Raw genomic sequence first — 21,557 nt, 5'->3', positions numbered from 1 at the left:
CCACAAGGTATTTTCCCAAAAGTCTTGGCAATCATTGAGATGTTTCTTAGCAAAATTGAGACGAGCCCTAATGTTCTTTTTGCTTAACAGTGGTTTGCGTCTTGGAAATCTGCCATGCAGGCCGTTTTTGCCCAGTCTCTTTCTTATGGTGGAGTCGTGAACACTGACCTTAATTGAGGCAAGTGAGGCCTGCAGTTCTTTAGACGTTGTCCTGGGGTCTTTTGTGACCTCTCGGATGAGTCGTCTCTTCGCTCTTGGGGTAATTTTGGTCGGCCGGCCACTCCTGGGAAGGTTCACCACGGTTCCATGTTTTTGCCATTTGTGGATAATGGCTCTCACTGTGGTTCGCTGGAGTCCCAAAGCTTTAGAAATGGCTTTATAACCTTTACCAGACTGATAGATCTCAATTACTTCTGTTCTCCTTTGTTCCTGAATTTCTTTGGATCTTGGCATGATGTCTAGCTTTTGAGGTGCTTTTGGTCTACTTCTCTGTGTCAGGCAGCTCCTATTTAAGTGATTTCTTGATTGAAACAGGTGTGGCAGTAATCAGGCCTGGGGGTGGCTACGGAAATTGAACTCAGGTGTGATACACCACAGTTAGGTTATTTTTTAACAAGGGGGCAATTACTTTTTCACACAGGGCCATGTAGGTTTGGATTTTTTTTCTCCCTAAATAATAAAAACCATCATTTAAAAACTGCATTTTGTGTTTACTTGTGTTATATTTGACTAATGGTTAAATGTGTTTGATGATCAGAAACATTTTGTGTGACAAACATGCAAAAGAATAAGAAATCAGGAAGGGGGCAAATAGTTTTTCACACCACTGTAAATATTTACATATCTACATATATACACATCTACATATATATACACATATATATATACATATCTACATATATATATATATGTAATTGTGTTATTGTTATATGAGTGTTGCTGTCATATATATATATATATATATAATAATAATAATAATAATAATAATACATTTTATTTATATAGCGCCTTTCACATGCTCAAGGCACTTAATAAATATATATATATATATATATATATAGGCGGCACGGTGGCGCAGTGGGTAGCGCTGCTGCCTCGCAGTTGGGAGATCTGGGGACCTGGGTTCGATTCCCGGGTCCTCCCTGCGTGGAGTTTGCATGTTCTCCCCGTGTCTGCGTGGGTTTCCTCCGGGCGCTCCGGTTTCCTCCCACATTCCAAAGACATGCTGGTTAGGTGGATTGGCGATTCTACATTGGCCCTAGTGTGTGCTTGGTGTGTGGGTGTGTTTGTGTGTGTCCTGCGGTGGGTTGGCACCCTGCCCAGGTTTGTTTCCTGCCTTGTGCCCTGTGTTGGCTGGGATTGGCTCCAGCAGACCCCCGTGACCCTGTATTCGGATTCAGCGGGTTGGAAAATGGATGGATGGATGGATATATATATATATAGCAAAATACCCGCGCTTCGCAGCGGAGAAGTAGTGTGTTAAAGAGGTTATGTAAACATATATATATATACATATACATATATACATATATATACATATCTACATATACAGATATCTACATATAGCAAAATACCTGTGCTTCACAGCGGAGAAGTAGTGTGTTAAAGAGGTTATGTAACTATATATATATACATAAACATATACACATATATATATACATATCTACATATACACATATATACATATACACATCCACATATACATATATATATACATATACAAATTTACATATCTACATATATATATATATAGATATAAATATAGACATACATATATACATACATACATTCACATATATATATATATATATATATATATATATATATATATATATATATATATATATATATATATACTGTATATATACATATCTACTTATTGGCTCCTGTATTTAGGATATAGCGGGTTGGATAATGGATGGATGGACATCTGTATGCATAGCCCTATTTGCCCGTTTTCATTTTTTTTCTTTCTTCAGTAATATTTCAGTAAACCCGGAGCTTGTCAGTTCAAATCCTGGTACTGACACCACTGTGTGACCCTGAGGAAGTCACTTCACCTGCCTGTGCTGCAAAAAACAAAAGTAATGTAACAAATTGTACCTCAGATGTTGCAAGTTGCTGGAATAAAGGCATAAGTAAAATAGATAAATATGTATTATACACATAGGAACTATTCATTTATTTTCAGTTAAGTCATCTGCAGCAAACTTTTATAAATGAGGGTTTCTCATTTTTAGATAGTGCAAACTGTTTCTTCTTCATTGACGTTTTCTCTTGGAGAGCTTTTTTCATTTCATTGAAAATTAAAGCAGCAGCTGCCAAAATATGTAGCTTTCTTATTAATTTTTCAACATTGTGTAAAATAAATTTATAAAGTAACATAAAAAGTTTAAATTCTGGTTATCCTTTTACACTAAAATATTACTAAAGAGACACAAAAAAAGTAAAATGGATATGTTGTTTTTCTTTAAGGAGATTAAATATTACTGAAGAAAGAAAAAAAAAATTAAACAGCCAAATGGGGCTATGCATACGAACTTAAAAGGTTTAAATAAAACAGAAATATATATTTTATTTTTACTTGCTTAACTTGTGGAGGGTGTATCCTGTAGCAAAGCCCTAACTTTTTTCGTGAAAGCCCGTTTCAGTCAATAAGTGTTAAAAAAAGGTGTAAAGATATTGACAATAAGCTAAGCAAACCCAGGAAGACATGGAATCGTTTAAATTAAGTATCATTACATCTTCCTTTCTTAAAGAGAAGTAAGGCAGTACTTATAAGCTTACATATTTATATATAGACATACATACATATCTATATCCGAAGCCGTGCAAGCACACTCTTGAGAATGCAACGTATAGTTGTACAGAAGAAAGGCAATCTTGCCTCAAATGAATGGCAACCTTTTGTAGGTCTATGAACTTAATTTAAACTTTAGGTTTACACGGCGCTTTCTTTCCGAAGTACCTGCACTCATGAATATGTCTGTATGTGTCAGTCGGTCAAATCCACGTGCTTCGCACCGGCGAAGTACCGCTTTTAAATTTTTATTAAGAAGAAAACAAAACCTTTTTAAATTGAGGGAAAATATACTAATAACAGTTTGTTAAGGATCTGTTTTTTTGTGAAGCTGCCTTCACTCGAGTGATCACTTCGACCTGACTTGGTGACCAACTATAAGCGTTACCTGGTAGGTAACCACCCATACAATCAGATTGTGAATCAGACTACGAATGCCGTGAATGTAATTACCCCGATCTACATGTTGTCAAATAAATGAACCACACGCCATGGCGCGGAATGTAATTACCCCGATCTACATGTTGTCAAATAAACAAACCACACGCCGTGGCGCAATTTTAGGGGCTTTGCCTGTAGCGCTGACGTCCGAGGTTCGATTCCCGTAAGGGAGTGAAGTGAGTGGCTGGTTACCTACCAGGTAACGCTTATGGTTGGTCAGCAAGTGAGGTAACATCAGCCACGGTGCCTTCAGTTGTGAGAAGCAGATCATAGAATGGTTGAAAATAGTTTACTGTCAAATAATGCAAAGAGTACGCGACACGTCTTTCCCCCTTATTCTTGGCTCATCAGGCGTACACACTCACTGCACTTGCTTACGGTAATCGAACCTTGGACGTCAGCGCTAGAGGGGCTTAGCAGCGATGAAGTATTGCTTTTAAATTTTAATTAAGAACAAAAGAAAACCTCAGAGGTTCGATTCCCGTAAGGGAGTGAAGTGAGTGGCTGGTTACCTACCAGGTAACGCTTATGGTTGGCGAGCAAGTGACGTAACATCAGCCACGGTGCCTTCAGTTGTGAGAAGCAGATCATAGAATGATTGAAAATGGTTTTGCATTTACCTTTTTAGTAAAAGGCGAGCTTTTAAGCCTGAGAAATCACCCCGTAAATGCACACGTTTAATTGCACATGTGTTAATATGTATGCTTACACAGTATTAAAAGACACTCAAAAATTAACGTCATTTACCTTCGTTCCCGCGTTTGACTCGTGCTGTAAATCTCTTCCTTGTTTTTAGTTCACGTGATTACGTAGGAGGCGTGATGATGCGATACGTGACTCCGCCTCCTCCATTAGAGTATATGGACAAAAAACATGTTCCAGTTATGACCATTACGCGTAGAATTTCGAAATGAAACCTGCCTAACTTTTGTAAGTAAGCTGTAAGGAATGAGCCTGCCAAATTTCAGCCTTCCACCTACACGGGAAGTTCGAGAATTAGTGATGAGTCAGTCAGTCAGTCAGTCAGTCAGTGAGTCAGTGAGGGCTTTGCCTTTTATTAATATGTATAGATTACAAAAAAAAAGGTTTAAAAAAAAGGTTGATTAGGCAGATCCAAGCAGCTATAGGCCAGTAAGCTTAATGTTCACCAAATCTAAATTAATGGAAGGAATTATTAAGGAAACAATTGAGAAATACACGGTAAGAATAGTTTTACTAAAAAGTCAGAATGGGTTCAGACAAGGGTTTTTTTTTTACAAACGTGCTGGAATTCTAAGGGAAAGCAATAAAAAGAATATGATAAAAGTGGTGCATACAGTTTTATTTATCTTAATTTTCAAAAAGCATTTGACAAGGTCCCACGTGAGAGGTTGGGCATCAAAATAAATGAAGTGGAATTTCAGGATATAGTGTGTAGAATAGGTGCAGAATTAGCTCAGACACATTCATTGAATCATTACAGATGAACTTGGACAGCATACCAGCTTGGGCATATTTGTGGCAGATAAATTTAATGTAAGTAAATGTAAAGTATTACACGTAGGAAGTAAAATGTTATATTTGAATACACAATGGGAGGTCTGAAAATCTAAAGTACCCCTAATGACAACGACAGGTGGACATGACACCGTCAACTGCCAGAAGGTGTTCAGAACCCATTAAAAGGCTAACAGAATGTTAGTTATATAGAACGATGTGTAGAATACAAGTCCAGGGAGGTTATGCTCATATGCTTACAATGCACTGGTTAGACCTAATCTGGAGTCTGCATGCAGTTTTGGTCTCAAGACTAGAAAAAAGACATAACAGTGCTAGGAAAATTCCAGAGAAAAGCAACTAGGCTGATTCCAGGGCTACAGGGAAAAACTTATGAGGAATGATTAAAGAGTTGAGCCATTTCAGTTTAAGCAAAAGGAAATTAAGCAGAGACATGATTGTAGTATATAACATTATGAATGGAATTAGTACAGTGAATTGAGATTGTTATTGTAAAATGAGTTCAACAAGAACATGGGGACACAGTTGGAAACTTGGTAAGACTGGGAAACTTTGTTTGCCAAATGGCCTGCTCTCATCTACCTTGTTCAAATGTTCATGAATTCAAAAGGGCTTTATTTTAAAACCACACATGGGGGTGGTAAGTGGGAGTACCTAAAAGTGCATTGTTTCAAGTTTTACGTTGATTTGATATTTATTTATAAAGGAACTTAGCATGGCATTGTAATTTTGCTTGGCATGGCATTGTAATTCTGCTTCAAAACTGATAAATACTTTGAATAAGTCAAGTGTAATTTTGGAAAACCATTTAGATCAGTTAACATCAAATGTAAACGCGGAAAACAATTTAGATCAGCTAACATCACATTATAGTGTGACCTTGAGAGATGCTCTGGACGCAGTGGCTCCCCTTAAAACAAAAGTGATCAAAGTATACAGAAACTCTCACTGGTTTAATGAAAACACTCGAGCTCTTAAATTAGAGAGAAAACTGGAGTGCACATGGAGAATAACAAAGCTGCAGGTCTTTCAAATTGCATGAACAGAGAGTGTTAAAAAATATAAAAAAAAAGCTCAAACTACTATTCTAAAATAATAGATAACAATAATAACAATCCTTGGGTACTGTTTAGAACACTGGCTAATTTAATAAATGGGAATTCATATCTACAGTGCAAAATACCAACAGACATCTCCAGCACAGGCTTTATAAACTTCTTTAAATATAAAATTAAAAATATAACATCCCAGATCTCAACATCACAGTGCAAACTGCATACTAACTTGGCAGACCCTTCTCTCGCCTTGCATACAACACTTTAGAAATTCTAATCCTGTAACAGAGCAGGAAGTCTTGACTTTAATTTCTAAAATGAAACCTACCATTTGTTCTCTGGATCCACTGCCATCAAAACTAGTAAAAAGTGCAATGGATGTCCTTGCAGCACCTATTCTTAACACAAGTACCTGATGCACTAAAAGTGTCAGTCATCAAACCATTACATAAAAAGTCAGATCTGGACACAAACTTAATAACTATAGACCCATTTCAAATTTACCCTTTCTCTCTAAAATACTAGAAAAAGTAGTCGCCAATCAACTTCAGTCATACCTTACACATCAGAATTTATTTGAGAACTTCTAGTCTGGCTTCTGCACTGGTCATAGTACAGAAACGGCACTAACACATGTTGTAAACAACATTCTGATATCCTCTAATGAAGAAAACTCCACTGTAATTAGGTTGTTAGACTTAAGCACAGCATTTCACACTATTACCCATTCTATTTTACTACATAGGCTAGAAAATGATGTTGTGCTTACAGACACTGTCCTTGCCTGGCTCAGTTCTTATTTATCAAATAGATTCTAGTATGTACAGAAATGTGCTGACAGTACTCCATCATTATACACAGAACTGAGATATGGTGTCTCGCAAGGCTCAGTTTTGGGACCTTTACTGTTTTCACTTTACATGCTTCCACTGGGATCTATCATTAAATAACATAATATTAATTTTCAGTCATACGCAGATAACACCCAGCTATACCTTTCTTTTAGACCAAATGAAGTTTCTCCGATGCTGTCTTTAATCAGTTGTTTTAGTGAATTAAAGGAGTGGATGCTTGAGAACTACTTGTCTTTAAACACCAATAAAACAGAGATGTTAATTATTGGAGGGAATGATGCTGAACACAACAATATTTTGTCATCATTTAACTCAGTTGGAATCACCATTAATTTTACTGAATCAGCCCACAATCTAGAAGTTATCTTTGACTCTAGTATGTCATTTAAAGTGCACATTACAAAGTTATCTAAATCATATTTCTTACATCTTGAAATGTTGGGAAATTAAGTCATTTTCTAAATAAGCGAGATTCTGAGAAATTAATTAATGCATTTATTTCTAGTAGGATTGTCTATTACAATTCGGTGTTCACTGGATGTTCAAACTGTTCTTTATACAGCTTCCAGTTAATTCAAAATGTTTTTGCAAGAATTATTACAAGAACAAGAAAATATGAACACAAAACTCCAGTTGTGGAGTTTTCTACATTTTATTTGGAGTCTTCATTCCATAACAAATGGTGCCCTGTCTTATACTCCATTATTTGGGTTACAGAGCACACCTCCAAAACAATAAAATAAAGCTTTCCCTACCAGTTAATTTATCTCCTGCCTGTTACATTTTTTTTTCTTTTCCCTGCCAAAACTCCTGCTTATTTTCTCCCAACTCCCTACTCAAAACTTCCTTCCACCGCACCATAATTTTTCTCCTAACATCTCCTGTCACTCACCTCCTAAGAGGCGTGTCCTCCCCTTATAGAACAGAGCACCTTCACCCAGTCCTGTCACTTACACAGCATTCAGCCCGTTCTGCTCCCGCGCAGCACATCACAAGCTGCTTGCAACAAAACATAATATAATAGAATTTAAAAAGAAGATTACAATACAAAAGAACATTAACAATAATCGGCGCAATTTTTCAGTTTTGTTAGCATGCTTTATATCGGTCACTGTTGTTCTTCCTACTCTGTAAATTGAAGAAATACTTGAAGCACTTTCACCATTTCATACATGTTTAATAATTTCAATTTTTTTGTGACAATTCCCACACCACACACAGAGGTTTATTGGCAATTATAATGTATAGTACTGTAGATTCATTATAACATAAGTGAAAAGCTACGAAACGCTATTAAAACGGAAGGAATGTAACTGACACTGTGATTTCAAAATGTGGCATGACACGTGGTGCTGGGGAAGAACACTACACATTAGCACAAGGGAGAGGTGATCCAACGCACACAGCTTGCAGTAGTACAGTAATTGGTAGGTGTTGGCGTGTGTGGTGTCTTTTTTTTGGGGGGGGGGGGGGGGGGTCTGACAGTTAACGTAGACTGACAGTTAATCATGTGATGGATAATCAAGGTCTCACTGTACTTTCATTAAATTTCTTCTTCCCGAGCCTATATGATGTCCAAGTCCATCTGTGTTGGTTCTACGGATTGTAGATCATTTGCAAACTTAACCAGCTTGTTACCTATATTACTTTCCAAATGATTTATATACAGGTCAAATTCCGTTACAATGAAGTGCCAGGGACCTAAAAAATACTTCATTGTAATGAAAATTTCGTAGTAATGAGATTCTGCATTTGTCGCTATAGTGCTTTCTTTAACTTGCATCCAGGTTTTTGTAATAATTTCAATAGCTTCTTTCACGTTAATTTTCATCTCCTCCTGTCTACAAGTTATGCTAATGAGAATTTTTCTCAGCATTTCTTTTGCGGTAATACACTTTCAGGGTGCTTTTCAATGATGCCCGATGGCTGAAGCACTGCCATGTAATTGAGTGGGAGGAACTCAACTCGAACATTATCTAAATGTAGCAGCATGCTGTGAGCAGCACCATTATCAATCAGAAGCAGAACCTACATTTCTTCTTCTTCTTTAAAATTTGAGGTTTCTGAACTTTTTTTGGAACGCAGCAGAAGCAAATTAGAGCCGATCGCAGTTGCGGTATCATCGATGGGTGATGCAAGGAACATTATAAATGCAGGGAACAGTATTACTTGGCCACTAACATGGCCACGACCCTGCTTGACTGTTGTGTCTGTGTATAGGAGAGTGGTAGATCCTGCTACAATAAATAACCGTGCTGTTCCTGTTTCAAGCTGAGTAAAGCTGGTTTTGCTAAAGTACTGAGACTCAACCTCATGTTCTAGGGTGCAAGACAGAGACTCACACGTCACAATATCCTTGTCAAGTTGTCGCAGCCAGTTTCCCAAAATGTCTTGAGTCATCCAAGTTCGCTGGTTTGCACTATACTCGCAGGGAAGGAATGTAACACGCTTAAAACACCGAGGACTGGTCGACTTGCCAATGATGAGAGGAATAACTGCTTTTTCGACATCTTCAATTGCAACAGTTCGCATACATTTGCGCTAAGGCCGAAGATTTGAAACCCGAGATTTTTCTTGTATATTTGCTCGGTCTTTCAAGAAAGTTGACAATGTCGATGGCGAAATTCCAAATTCTCTGCCAACGTCTTTATCTTTTTGCCGGAATCGAAAGCCACAAAAATGTCAAGTTTTTTTCTTTCTAATGTGAACTGTTGTCGTTTTATCGTGTCTGCCATTTCTATAGGAGGGTGATAATGAGTTGTCAATGTCAATGACAATGTCAATTAATGAGTTATCAATGTCAATGACAATGTCGATTTATTTATATAGCACATTAAAACAACATAGGAATGCTGTGGCCAAAGTGCTTTACAATAAAAGAAGAAAAAACATACAATTAACATAAATAACATAAAAAGAAATAAAATAAATGAATATAAATAAAATAAATAATAAATAGAAGTAATGTGGTGGGCTGGCACCCTGCCCGGGATTGGTTCCTGCCTCGTGCCCTGTGTTGGCTGGGATTGGCTCCAGCAGACCCCCGTGACCCTGTAGTTAGGATATATAACGGTTGGATAATGGATGGATGGATTTGAAAACTGACAGGCAACCAGTGTAAAGAAGCTAATATTGGAGAAACAGAATCAGACTTTCTTGCCCCAACTAGAAAGCGAGCGGCAGCATTCTGGACCAACTCTAACCTACGTATCAGGGATTTGCTAATCCCAGAATATAGCGAGTTCCAGTAATCAAGGCAAGAAAAGATAAAAGCATGAGTAGCTTTCTCAAGATCCCTAGAAGATAAAAAGGCTTGATCTTACCTAAAAGACGAAGCTGGAAATAGCAACTCTTAACTACAGAATTAATCTGCTTTTCAAAAGAGAGACTACTGTCAAAAATAATGCCAAAGACTTGAGGTTTGCAAAAGACAGAGAAAGAGCAGAGAAGTCCAAGACCAATTTGGGCTTTAGCTGATGGACCCACTATAAGCACTTCCATTTTATTTTGATTCAGATCAAGAAAATTATTAGTCATCCAGGATTTTAGTTCAAAATACAGTTGTGCAGATGATTCATTGCAGAGTTGCAGACGGGAATATAAACCTGTGTATCATCAGCATAGCAGTGCAAAGAAATGTTAAATTTCCTAAAAATAGCTCCAATAGGTGAAGGTATATAGAGAATAAAATAGGACCCACAACGGATCCCTGAGAAACACCGCATTTAAGAGGAGCAGTAGACGAAAAAGAGGAATTTAAAATCACTGAAAAGTGTCTACCAATTAGATATGACCTGAACCAGTTAAGCGCAGCCCCTTTAAGCCCAACAAGATGTTCAAGCCGCAACAGCAATATCTCATGGTCAATAGTGTCAAAGGCAGCGGACAGGTCAAGGAGGACAAGTTCTGCAGTGCCACCTGAGTCAGTAATAACAGAGATGTCATTGAATACTTTCAGGAGGGCCACTCAACACCATGATAATGCCTAAAGCCAGATTGGTAGATCTCAAATAAATTATTGGAGTTAAGGTGATCAACCAATTGATTATAAATAATTCTTTCTAATATTTCAGCCAGAAATGGCAATTGGGAAATCAGGTGAAAATTGGCTAAAACTCCAGGATCTAATTCTGCCTTTTTTAGACAGGGACGCACCGCTGCATGTTTAAAAAATGAGGACACAACCCCCTCACTAATAGAACCATTGATAATGGCTAGTAAAGATGGACCCAAAACATCAAAGGCTTCCATTAAGAGGCATGGTGGTACAATATCAAGGGGACTGAGTTGCAATGGATGCTTTTCAAATGTTGACGAGCAATAATCAAAAGGTATCACTGAAAACCACAGAAAACAAGCAAAGCAAAAAAACAGTACAAGGAAAGTTTGAAGAAAGAGAAAAAATGACAATGTTTTTATTCAAGGATTGTTGTGCACAACTGAGCTGCGACCAAAGAACTAACTGCTCTGTGGATGATTAATTCTCTCGACTACTCTGTGGATGATTCATTCAGGCATTCAGGGTCTTTTGTGCACTTCGTTGTATTGAAAGTATTTCGTGGTGCTAATTGTATTTCGCAGTAACAAGAATATTATAGACTCTGTCTTATGAGGAAACTGTCGGGACCATAAAATATTTCGTTGTAATGAAAATTTTGTTGTAAAGATATTCGTTGTAACAGAATTTAACCTGTATATTAAAAATAGCAAAGGCCCTAGCACCAACCCCATGATACACCACTCTTAATGTCAGCCAGCTCTGATAAGGTTCCTTGCACCATAACCCACTACTTCCTGTGCCTGAGCCAATTTTTCATTTATCTACAAACACCTTGAACTCCCACTTCAGTGTTTGATGGTCAATCTCTCATGTGGCATCTCAACAAATTCTTTATGAAAGTTAAGATAAATAATATCATATGTTCCACTTTGATCATATCATTTTGTTGCTTCCTCATAGAATTCCAGCATGTTCCAGCATTAGTTTACCTATGTTGCACATTAAGCTTACTGGCCTATAGTTGCTTATATCTGCCTGGTCACTCCCCAGTGCACAGTGATTCCCTAAAAATATGTCAGTTTATATATGTATTCGATAAACTCCTTAAGAACTCAAGGGTAAATACCTGGTCCTAATGATTTGTTTGATTTCAGCCTGTTTAATCTGAGCAGTACTTCTCCCTCAACAATTTCCAAGTCACTCAGTACCTCCTTAATATGCTTTTTTTTTACCACTGAGATGTTGTCCAATTCCTCACAAGACCTCAGACCTCAGTTTAGAGTATCTGCTACGTTGTTGTCTGTATTTTTTAATTCCCCTTTACTGTTCCTGATGCACTTCACCTCCTCTTTGACTAATCTTTTACTATTAAAATACTAGAAGAATCTCTTTGGGCCGTCTTTCGCCTTATCTACTTTATTCCTCACTAACTACCTTTTAGCCTCCCTAATATTCTTCGTAATGGTTGCCCTCACGTTCTCATATGCCGTACAATTCACATGTGAGATATTAGTCTTTTACTCCTTATACAGCTGTTTTTTCCTTTGCTGTTTCTTTTTCAACTCTTTATTAACCCACTGCAGAGCTTTTTTAAAAAAAAAAAAATTAACCAGTTTAGGTATGTACTTGTCCTGTATTATATGTAAAACATTTTTAAAACTTTTCCACTGCTCCTTGACTGTCTCTGTGCTTAAAACCCTATCCTAGCTTATCCTCCTTAGACTTTGCCACATTTGCTAAAAGTTTACCCTACCAAAGGTAAACTTAACAGGGTTAGTCTTAGCATCTCTTAGCACTCTTTCAAAACATTGAGAACTGTATTATATATATGGTCATTTGACCCTAGTAGATAAATCACTACTACACCCTCAATTCTATCTTGAATTAGTACAGCAGATAACAGCTTTTACTTTAAAATAACTTCTGTAACACAGTGACATGTTTAGAAACTTGTTAACAGCAGATTTCATACAAATGTTAGGAATCTTCATGTAAAGAACAAATAGAATAATTTACCAAGTAGCAGGGTGGAAATGAGGATTTTAGGGACTATCAAATCTTGACTTGATGTTATTTTGGACAATCTTAGGTGAATAGGATGGACCAACCTATAGAGCTGTTAGAGGTCCGTTCTCATCACAATTTCTTAATGTTGAAATGTACAATGTAAAGGACTGACCATTCACATACATGTTGAAGAAGATTTTGAAAATGTCTGCCAGAAGTGCCTTTCAGTTCCATGATGGATAGTTTGTGTTTTGTAAGACATGGTCCGGACAAGTTAGATGATAAAGACAATTTAAAAAAGCACGAAAGCATCAAATTTTGTGTCTAAATATGTCTACTTAAGCAATTAACTGTGAAATCATTTTGTTCAGTGGCATCAATTTTAAGAATAGCTATAACACCTATCATGCATTCTCTTAGAGACTGTACTGTAAAGTCATGAGACAGCAATCTAGTGTAAATAGCCATTATAAATGTAATAGCTTGTGACTAGGATTTGAGTAAAACTAACGTCCCGGATGGACAAATTTTGTAAGAATAAAAACAGTTGCCTTAAGATATCATTAAATTTCACTAAAAAGGCACTTTCTGCAGCTGCTTGCACACTAGCAAGTGTCAGTCAGCAGTTTACACATGACACTTTACAATATATCTATTTGTTCTATTGTTACACAATTTTGCAACTCCCTTTTGTTTCAAAATGATAATACATGCTCCAACAGATCACATGCCAACCAGATTAATTAGATTATCAGTAATCAAATTGCAGGTGGTTACAAAAATAACCCTAACCTCTTTATTTAGTTAACAACTATATGTAACATACACAATCAGATGTTTAAAAACAGAGATGTCTGCAATTTCATCACAAAAACACTGAATTATTATACAGAATGTACATATTTCAGATGATTTTTCAATTTGCCTTATCTCAGTTCTAGAATATTTTTTCTCTATAACTGCAAAACATTCAATGTGTATTTTACTTTATTAATGATCAACCAACCGTTCTTTCACATATCTTGTGCATAGAAGCTGTTTGTGAATTGTCTCTTTTAGTATTTCATACACATGGAACACACCATTTTATTACTTTTCACCACTAATCAATAGCATTTTAAAATGACTCAGTGTTAATCCGGATAAGGAATTTTGAGATGAAGGCTTTTTATTTAAAAGAGATTGTGCAAAAGACAGTTGACCAGATGGACCTATCTTCACAATGCCTTTGTTGAAAATCGACAGTTCTGTCACAGATTTGATAATTTCACAACTATGCTTAAAACTTTATTCTCTTTTAAAATATTTGTGTAATTTTCTGACTTAAAATGATATTGTTTTTAAAATGACCAAATCAATGCTCTAGACTTGAGTAATTTTAAGGTGTTCAGCTTTATTCACTGGAATTTAACCAGCAGTTTACCGCTCACACAACAATTTTCAGCATTTATTTTGAAGATTAAAAATAAATTCTTCCTCTTTCATAAGGAGAATTTTGATTAAATTTCTGCTCACTCATTTTCCCACCTTTCTATGACTACATTCTGTGCAGATGTTTTGTACAATTTTTTTTTTTTTTTTGCAATTCGCTTTTCAATTTACAGTTCTCGTTTCTCTTCTCTGCAGTTTTCATACTCCTATCCCAACACCTACATGCACCTTCCCTAAACTCTGGGAAGATTTTTGGCTCCTGGCCAGACTGGGAGTGGACCGGTTGTCATTGTCCATGTTGGAACAAATGGCATACATAAGAGTGGTCTGTCAGTTCTGCAATTCAAATTTAAAGAGTTAGATTCCAAGCTGAGTAGCAGAAATGACAGGTAGTCTTCTGTGTAGTTCTACCTGTGCCACATGCTAGTCCAGGTAAGACTGAGAAGATTAGAAGGCTTAACATATGGCTCAAATCTTGGTTCAGTGTAGAAGGGTATAGGTTTATAGGGTGGGTTAATAAGAAGTTGAAAAAGATGCTGCAAAGGAATAAACAGCTGCTTAAGACGCATAAAACTAACAACTCTAATTCTAATTGTAGGGCTCATGAAAGAATGAGGGCAACCATAAAGAAGGATATTAGGGACGCTAAAGGGAAAGTTAGAGAGGAACACAGTAGATAAGGCGAAAGATAACCCAAAGAGATGTTTTAGTATTCTAGTAATGTAAAAAAAAAAAGCCTCATCAGCCTTTGTCCATTCCTGCGTAGTCCTGGTGGTGACCCACAACCTCTAGGTATTGTGTCCACATGCAACAGATTTTAAAAACAGTTATTTATTCCACTTAAAACACTGATGATAATTACAACAATCTAGATGAGAACAGGCCATTCAGCCCAAAAAGCATGCTGGTCTTATCCACTTAATTCTTCAGAAATAACATCAAGTCTAGTTTTAAAAGTTCCTAAAGTCCTGCTGTCTACCACAATACTTAGTAACATATTCCATGTGTCTGTGGTTCTCTGAAGAAAAAATTCCTAATGTTTGTTGGAAATTTACTCTTAACAAGTTTTAAACTCTGTCCCCATGTTCTTGTTGAACTCATTTTAAAATGACAGTCTCGATTCACTTACTAATTCCCTTCATAATTTTAAACACTTCAATCGTGTGACCTCCTAATCTTCATTTACTTAAACTGAAAAGACTCAGCTCTTTCAATCTTTCATCAAAACTCATCTCCTGTAGCCCTGCTCTCCTCTGGACTTTATCTAGCACTTCTATGTCTATTTTGTAGCCTGGAGACCAAAACTGTACACAGTACTCCTGCTGAGGTCTAACCAGTGTGTTAAAAAGCTTGAGGATAACCTCCTTGGACTCATACTCTACACATCATCTATACATATTAATAAAAGGCAAAGCCCTCACTGACTCACTGACTGACTGACTGACTGACTGACTCACTCATCACTAATTCTCGAACTTCCCGTGTAGGTGGAAGGCTGAAATTTGGCAGGCTCATTCCTTACAGCTTACTTACAAAAGTTAGGCAGGTTTCATTTCGAAATTCTACGCGTAATGGTCATAACTGGAACATATTTTTTGTCCATATACTGTAATGGAGGAGGCGGAGTCACGTATCGCGTCATCACGCCTCCTACGTAATGACGTGAACTAAAAACAAGGAAGAGATTTACAGCACGAGTCAAACGCGGGAACGAAGGTAAATGACGTTAATTTTTGAGTGTCTTTTAATACTGTGTAAGCATACATATTAACACATGTGCAATTAAACGTGTGCATTTACGGGGTGATTTCTCAGGCTTAAAAGCTCGCCTTTTACTAAAAAGGTAAATGCAAAACTATTTTCAATCATTCTATGATCTGCTTCTCACAACTGAAGGCACCGTGGCTGATGGTAAATGACGTTAATTTTTGAGTATCTTTTAATACTGTGTAAGCATACATATTAACACGTGCAATTAAACGTGTGCATTTACGGGGTGATTTCTCAGGCTTAAAAGCTCACCTTTTACTAAAAAGGTAAATGCAAAACCATTTTCAATCATTCTATGATCTGCTTCTCACAACTGAAGGCACTGTGGCTGATGTTACGTCACTTGCTGTCCAACCATAAGCGTTACCTGGTAGGTAACCGGACACTCACTTCACTCCCTTTCGGGAATCGAACCTCTGAGGTTTTCTTTTGTTCTTAATTAAAATTTAAAAGCAATACTTCACCGCTGCTAAGCCCCTCTAGCGCTGACGTCCGAGGTTCGATTACCGTAAGCAAGTGCAGTGAGTGTGTAATTACATTCACGGCATTCGTAGTCTGATTCACAATCTGATTGTATGGGTGGTTAGCTACCAGGTAACGCTTATACTTGGCCACCAAGTCAGGTCGAAGTGATCACTCGAGTAAAGGCAGCTTCACAAAAAAACTGATCCTTAACAAACTGTTATTAGTATATTTTCCCTCAATTTAAAAACGTTTTATTTTCTTCTTAATAAAAATTTAAAAGCGGTACTTCGCCGGTGCGAAGCGCGTGGATTTGACCGACTGACACATACAGACATATTCATGAGTGCAGGTACTTCGGAAAGAAAGCACCGTGTAAACCTAAAGTTTAAATTAACTTCATAGACCTACAAAAGGTTGCCATTCATTTGAGGCAAGATTGCTTTTCTTCTGTACAACTATACGTTGCATTCTCAAGAGTGTGCTTGCACGGCTTCAAAGATATATATATATATATATATATATATATATATATATATATATATATATATATGTATGTCTATATATAAATATGTAAGCTTATAAGTAGTGCCTTACTTCTCTTTAAGAAAGGAAGATGTAATGATACTTGATTTAAACGATTCCATGTCTTCCTGGGTTTGCGTAGCTTATTGTCAATATCTTTACACCTGTTTTTAACACTTATTGACTGAAACGGGCTTTCACGAAAAAAGTTAGGGCTTTGCTACAGGATACACCCTCCACAAGTTAAGCAAGTAAAAATAAAATATATATTTCTGTTTTATTTAAACCTTTTAAGTTCGTATGCATAGTCCCATTTGGCTGTTTAATTTTTTTTTTTCTTTCTTCAGTAATATTTAATCTCCTTAAAGAAAAAGAACATATCCATTTTACTTTTTTTGTATCTCTTTAGTAATATTTTAGTGTAAAAGGATAACCAGTATTTAAACCTTTTATGTTACTTTATACATTTATTTTACACAATGTTGAAAAATTAATAAGAAAGCTACATATTTTGGCAGCTGCTGCTTTCATTTTCAATGAACTGAAAAAAGCTCTCCAAGACAAAACGTCAATGAAGAAGAAACAGTTTGCACCATCTAAAAATCAGAAACCCTCATTTATAAAAGTTTGCTGCAGATGACTTAACTGAAAATAAATGAATAGTTCCTATGTGTATAATACATATTTATCTATTTTACTTATGCCTTTATTCCACCAACTTACAACATCTGAGGTACAATTTGTTACATTACTTTTGTTTTTTTGCAGCACAGGCAGGTGAAGTGACTTCCTCAGGGTCACACAGTGGTGTCAGTACCACGATTTGAACTGACAAGCTCCGGGTTTGCTGAAATATTACTGAAGAAAGAAAAAAAAACGAAAACGGGCAAATGGGGCTATGCATACAAATGTCCATCCGTCCATTATCCAACCTGCTATATCCTAAATACAGGAGCCAATAAGTAGATATGTATATATATATATATATATATACAGTATATATATATATATATATATATATATACAGTATATATATATATATATATATATATATATATATATATATATATATATATATACAGTATATATATATATATATATATATATATATATATATATATATGTGAATGTATGTATGTATATATGTATGTCTATATATATATATATATATATATATATGTAGATATGTAAATTTGTATATGTATATATATGTTTATGTGGATGTGTATATGTGTATATACGTATGTATATGTAGATATGTGTATATGTAGATATGTATATATATATATGTATATGTTTATATATGTTTATGTGTGTGTGTGTGTGTGTATATTATATATATAAAAGACAGCAACACTCATAACAATGACAACACAATTACATTGACAATCATGTTACGTTATTTTTAAAATGTTTCCTTTTTTTTTTTCATAACCTCTTTAACACACTACTTCTCCGCTGCGAAGCGCGGGTATTTTGCTAGTGCTATATAACCCGACATTCTGTTAGCCTTCCTGATGGCTTCTGAATACTGTCTGGAAGTTGATAATGATGACTACACTACGACTCTGAAATCCTTCTCATAAGGTGAACTTTCAATTTTCATCCTTCCCATTGTGTATTCAGATCTACCATTTTTACTTTCTAAGTCTAATATTTACATTTACTTACATAAAATTTCATCTGCCACAAATCTGCCCAAGCCTGTATGCTGTCCAAATCTCTCTGTAATGAATCAACTGATTCTAGATTATCAGTCAATCCACCTTGCCTGGTATCATCTGCAAACTTAACTAGCTTGTTACTTATATTCCTATCTAAATCATTTATATATATTAGAAATAGCAGTGGTCCTAGAACTGACCCCTGTGGAATACCACTCTTAACATCACCTGATTCTGATTGGGTTCTTCACACCATAACTCTCTGATTCCTGTGTCTGAGCCAATTCTGCATCCATCTGAACACACCCTGAAATTCCATTTCTTTAAGTTTAAGTCTGTAACAGCCAGTGTAAATTCATGATACTTGTAAAAGTTAGCATTTTGTTTTATTATTCACTTTTATTCTCTCTGTCACGTTCACACACACCCCAATCTGACATTGTTAGTTTTCAAATAAAGAAATAAAGCAATAACAGGTGAACTCAGATGAGGATGAGGGTTCTGCATCAGAAAAAGAGAACAGAAGCCCTCCCTGCAAGAAATGTCACTCACACATAAGAACAACACAGCTGCACCAGGTGTAAAGGTGAAAGATGGCACTGTTTGGATGAAGCAAGAGGTTGGGCATCATCCTGCCAGTGAATCTGCAACATGCTGTCCTTCAACGACATGTGAGCATTTTGCCCAAAAAGAAGAAATCTGTCTGTATTCTCAGTACCATTGCTTTGCTCGCATACTGAAATGACTTCAGCTGTAGATGGAAGCTCCTGTCGCAGTTTACACAACTGTTGTCATGTTTCTGTCTTTGTCCAGAAACGGCTCCATAAGCTTTATAACCTTAGTCTCGGAAAATTTTTCTCCCATGTATGACTAAAGGTGTGTCAGTGGGGTGATGGGCTTGCAGGCTGCTTGCTGCTTTTGCTGATCGACACATTTACAAAACAAAAGACGCTGATGGAGAGGTGCAAAGGAATTTAAGGTGGCCCGGGATTACAAGTTTTTTTGTAGGCTTCAGGGATTCCAGTGTTAAGTAGTGCAGATAAATCTGACCATAACACAAGTTGGGATAATTGTTTTTTTATTTTAATAGAACAAAATAATAAAACAATGTTGTGTTAACTTGTAAAGAGTGATAAAATTAGTTGCTTGATAATTTTAAGTTAGGGGAGTCAAACATTTTTTACAGTTCATGGCCCTCTCTATCTCCAGCCTGATAATTACAAAACTGTGTTCATAGATGGAAGAATGTGTAACAACTAAGAAAATGTGTGGATGTGCTAACAGGTTTCTACCATAAAATTCAAGTTTATTGTTATTAGTAAGGTGGGGTGGGTGTGGGGATGTCAGCTCCTTAGCTTGCTCTGTAGCAACTGGAAACACCATCCATAATTCCACTCCACCAGCACTTGTGGCATTTAGTTAGAACTGTGCATTTTCATTCAAAGCTCAATAAATAGGCAGTCGTTTAAAACAGATACTGTCATTTTGTGCTAGATAGGAGCATAAATTAAAATGATTGACATGGAGATTAAGTTTTTAAACTCAGTTCAATCTATCTTTCAGCAACACACCGTCTGTCACTTGATGAAAACAGCTAATACAGAAACAAGTCACAAAATTCAACAATATACGTTATGCACAGGGCCGAATTTATATGAAAAGAGGCCCTAGGCTATTCCACTTATGAGGCCCTTTCACCTTCCATTTTTAAGTTTGTAAATTACATGAGAGATAATAAAATTTTGCTAACAATTTGAATGTAGGCCCCTCTTGATCTTGAGGCCCTAGGCTGAAGCCTAATTAGCCTATAGGAAAATTCGGCCCTGGTTATGCATAATGATGTCTTAAGTCCTGGAGAGAGAAAAAAAAATCCCCAGCAATTTCACGTAAAGCTTATTTATCTCCTGGGTGTAAAGAGGCTGCAGATCGTCTTATTTTGGAAAGAGCAAAAAGTTTACTGATAAATATTGCTTTGAATTTTTCAGCATTCGTACTTATTTAAGAAAAACTAAACTTAAAAGGTATAATTACTTTCTCAAACTACATCTTCGCCTCATCTTTTTGTTACGGATTAGGAAAAGGAAGAATGTTGTCCAGATCGTCTTTTTTGACTGAAGGATCCCCTCAGTAATCCGTAGTCAAAACTGCTAAAAGTGTCAGTTTTGTCATTAAGTTACTAACCGCTCTGAAACACCTGTACTCCACGCCTGAGGGAGAGAATATGTTCAAAGAAATGGCAGAAAATGCAACAAAAAAATAAAACTTAAACCATTGATACAATGTAGTATCGGTGCAATGTGACCGCTGCAGTGTAATTACAGTACTTAAAGCAATTTCCATCTTTCTTTCTTATTTTAGAACTGTGTATAACCCTGCCACTCCCATAAAGCAATCCTTGCTCACTTCTACAAAGGTATTGGTTACCGTGCAGACTAACTAGCAACCAAAAGGGGCGTAACTCTTACCAGAAGCAGAATACAGACTCTCAAGGCTCCAGTACCTGGAAAGAACCACTCTGACACCACCGACAACACCCAAGCCACCACTACTGTCCGTATCAGATCCAGGAGAGAGCGCAGAGCTGCCGCTACTGTTACAGCTACAGGCTGTGTGGGGTCCCCTCCCCTCGTTACTCTGCTGAGTCCTCATCCGTCGAAAGATCAATGTGTTGCTTCTCCTATATCGTTAGTTTACACACAGTTCTGTGATACCTTCTTCATGCGACTCGACGCAGATAACTGTCTTTTGCAGTGAGCTCGCACACACATTTAGCCACGCTGACATCACACGGCGTGCTCCAAGGAGAAATGGGCTGCTCAGTTCATTGTCAGTGACAGATGAACACGGCAAATGCTTTCGGTTAAAGAAAGGAATTGTGGGAATTAAATAATTTGCACACCCCGCCGTCACCAACAGCGAACTATTTGATGGTATGATAATCATTGACTAGGGCACAGTAATTTTATCTAAATAGGCTAATAGTACATTCTCAAAAAAAAAAAAAAGTTTAAAAAACCCACTTATATGTAACTGCTATTCAAAAAGCATGGT

At 36.6% G+C, this 21,557-nt stretch overlaps 1 protein-coding gene across 2 annotated transcripts in view; it reads right to left on the bottom strand.

Annotated features, from left to right (window-relative positions):
* Positions 1 to 21,206, bottom strand: part of arhgef4 (Rho guanine nucleotide exchange factor (GEF) 4) — a 289,616-nt gene extending 268,410 nt beyond the window's left edge. For both annotated transcript variants that reach the window (XM_028794916.2, XM_051922049.1), the window contains exon 1: positions 20,972 to 21,206. In XM_028794916.2, coding sequence (XP_028650749.2) covers positions 20,972 to 21,155 — 184 coding nt within the window. In that variant the 5' untranslated portion in view covers positions 21,156 to 21,206. The remainder of the gene's footprint in view (positions 1 to 20,971) is intronic.
* Positions 21,207 to 21,557: the final 351 nt, after the last annotated feature.

Source organism: Erpetoichthys calabaricus, chromosome 2 (assembly GCF_900747795.2).
Source record: "Erpetoichthys calabaricus chromosome 2, fErpCal1.3, whole genome shotgun sequence".
Lineage (NCBI taxonomy): Eukaryota > Metazoa > Chordata > Cladistia > Polypteriformes > Polypteridae > Erpetoichthys > Erpetoichthys calabaricus.
This window is presented reverse-complemented; position numbering and strand designations above follow the sequence as displayed.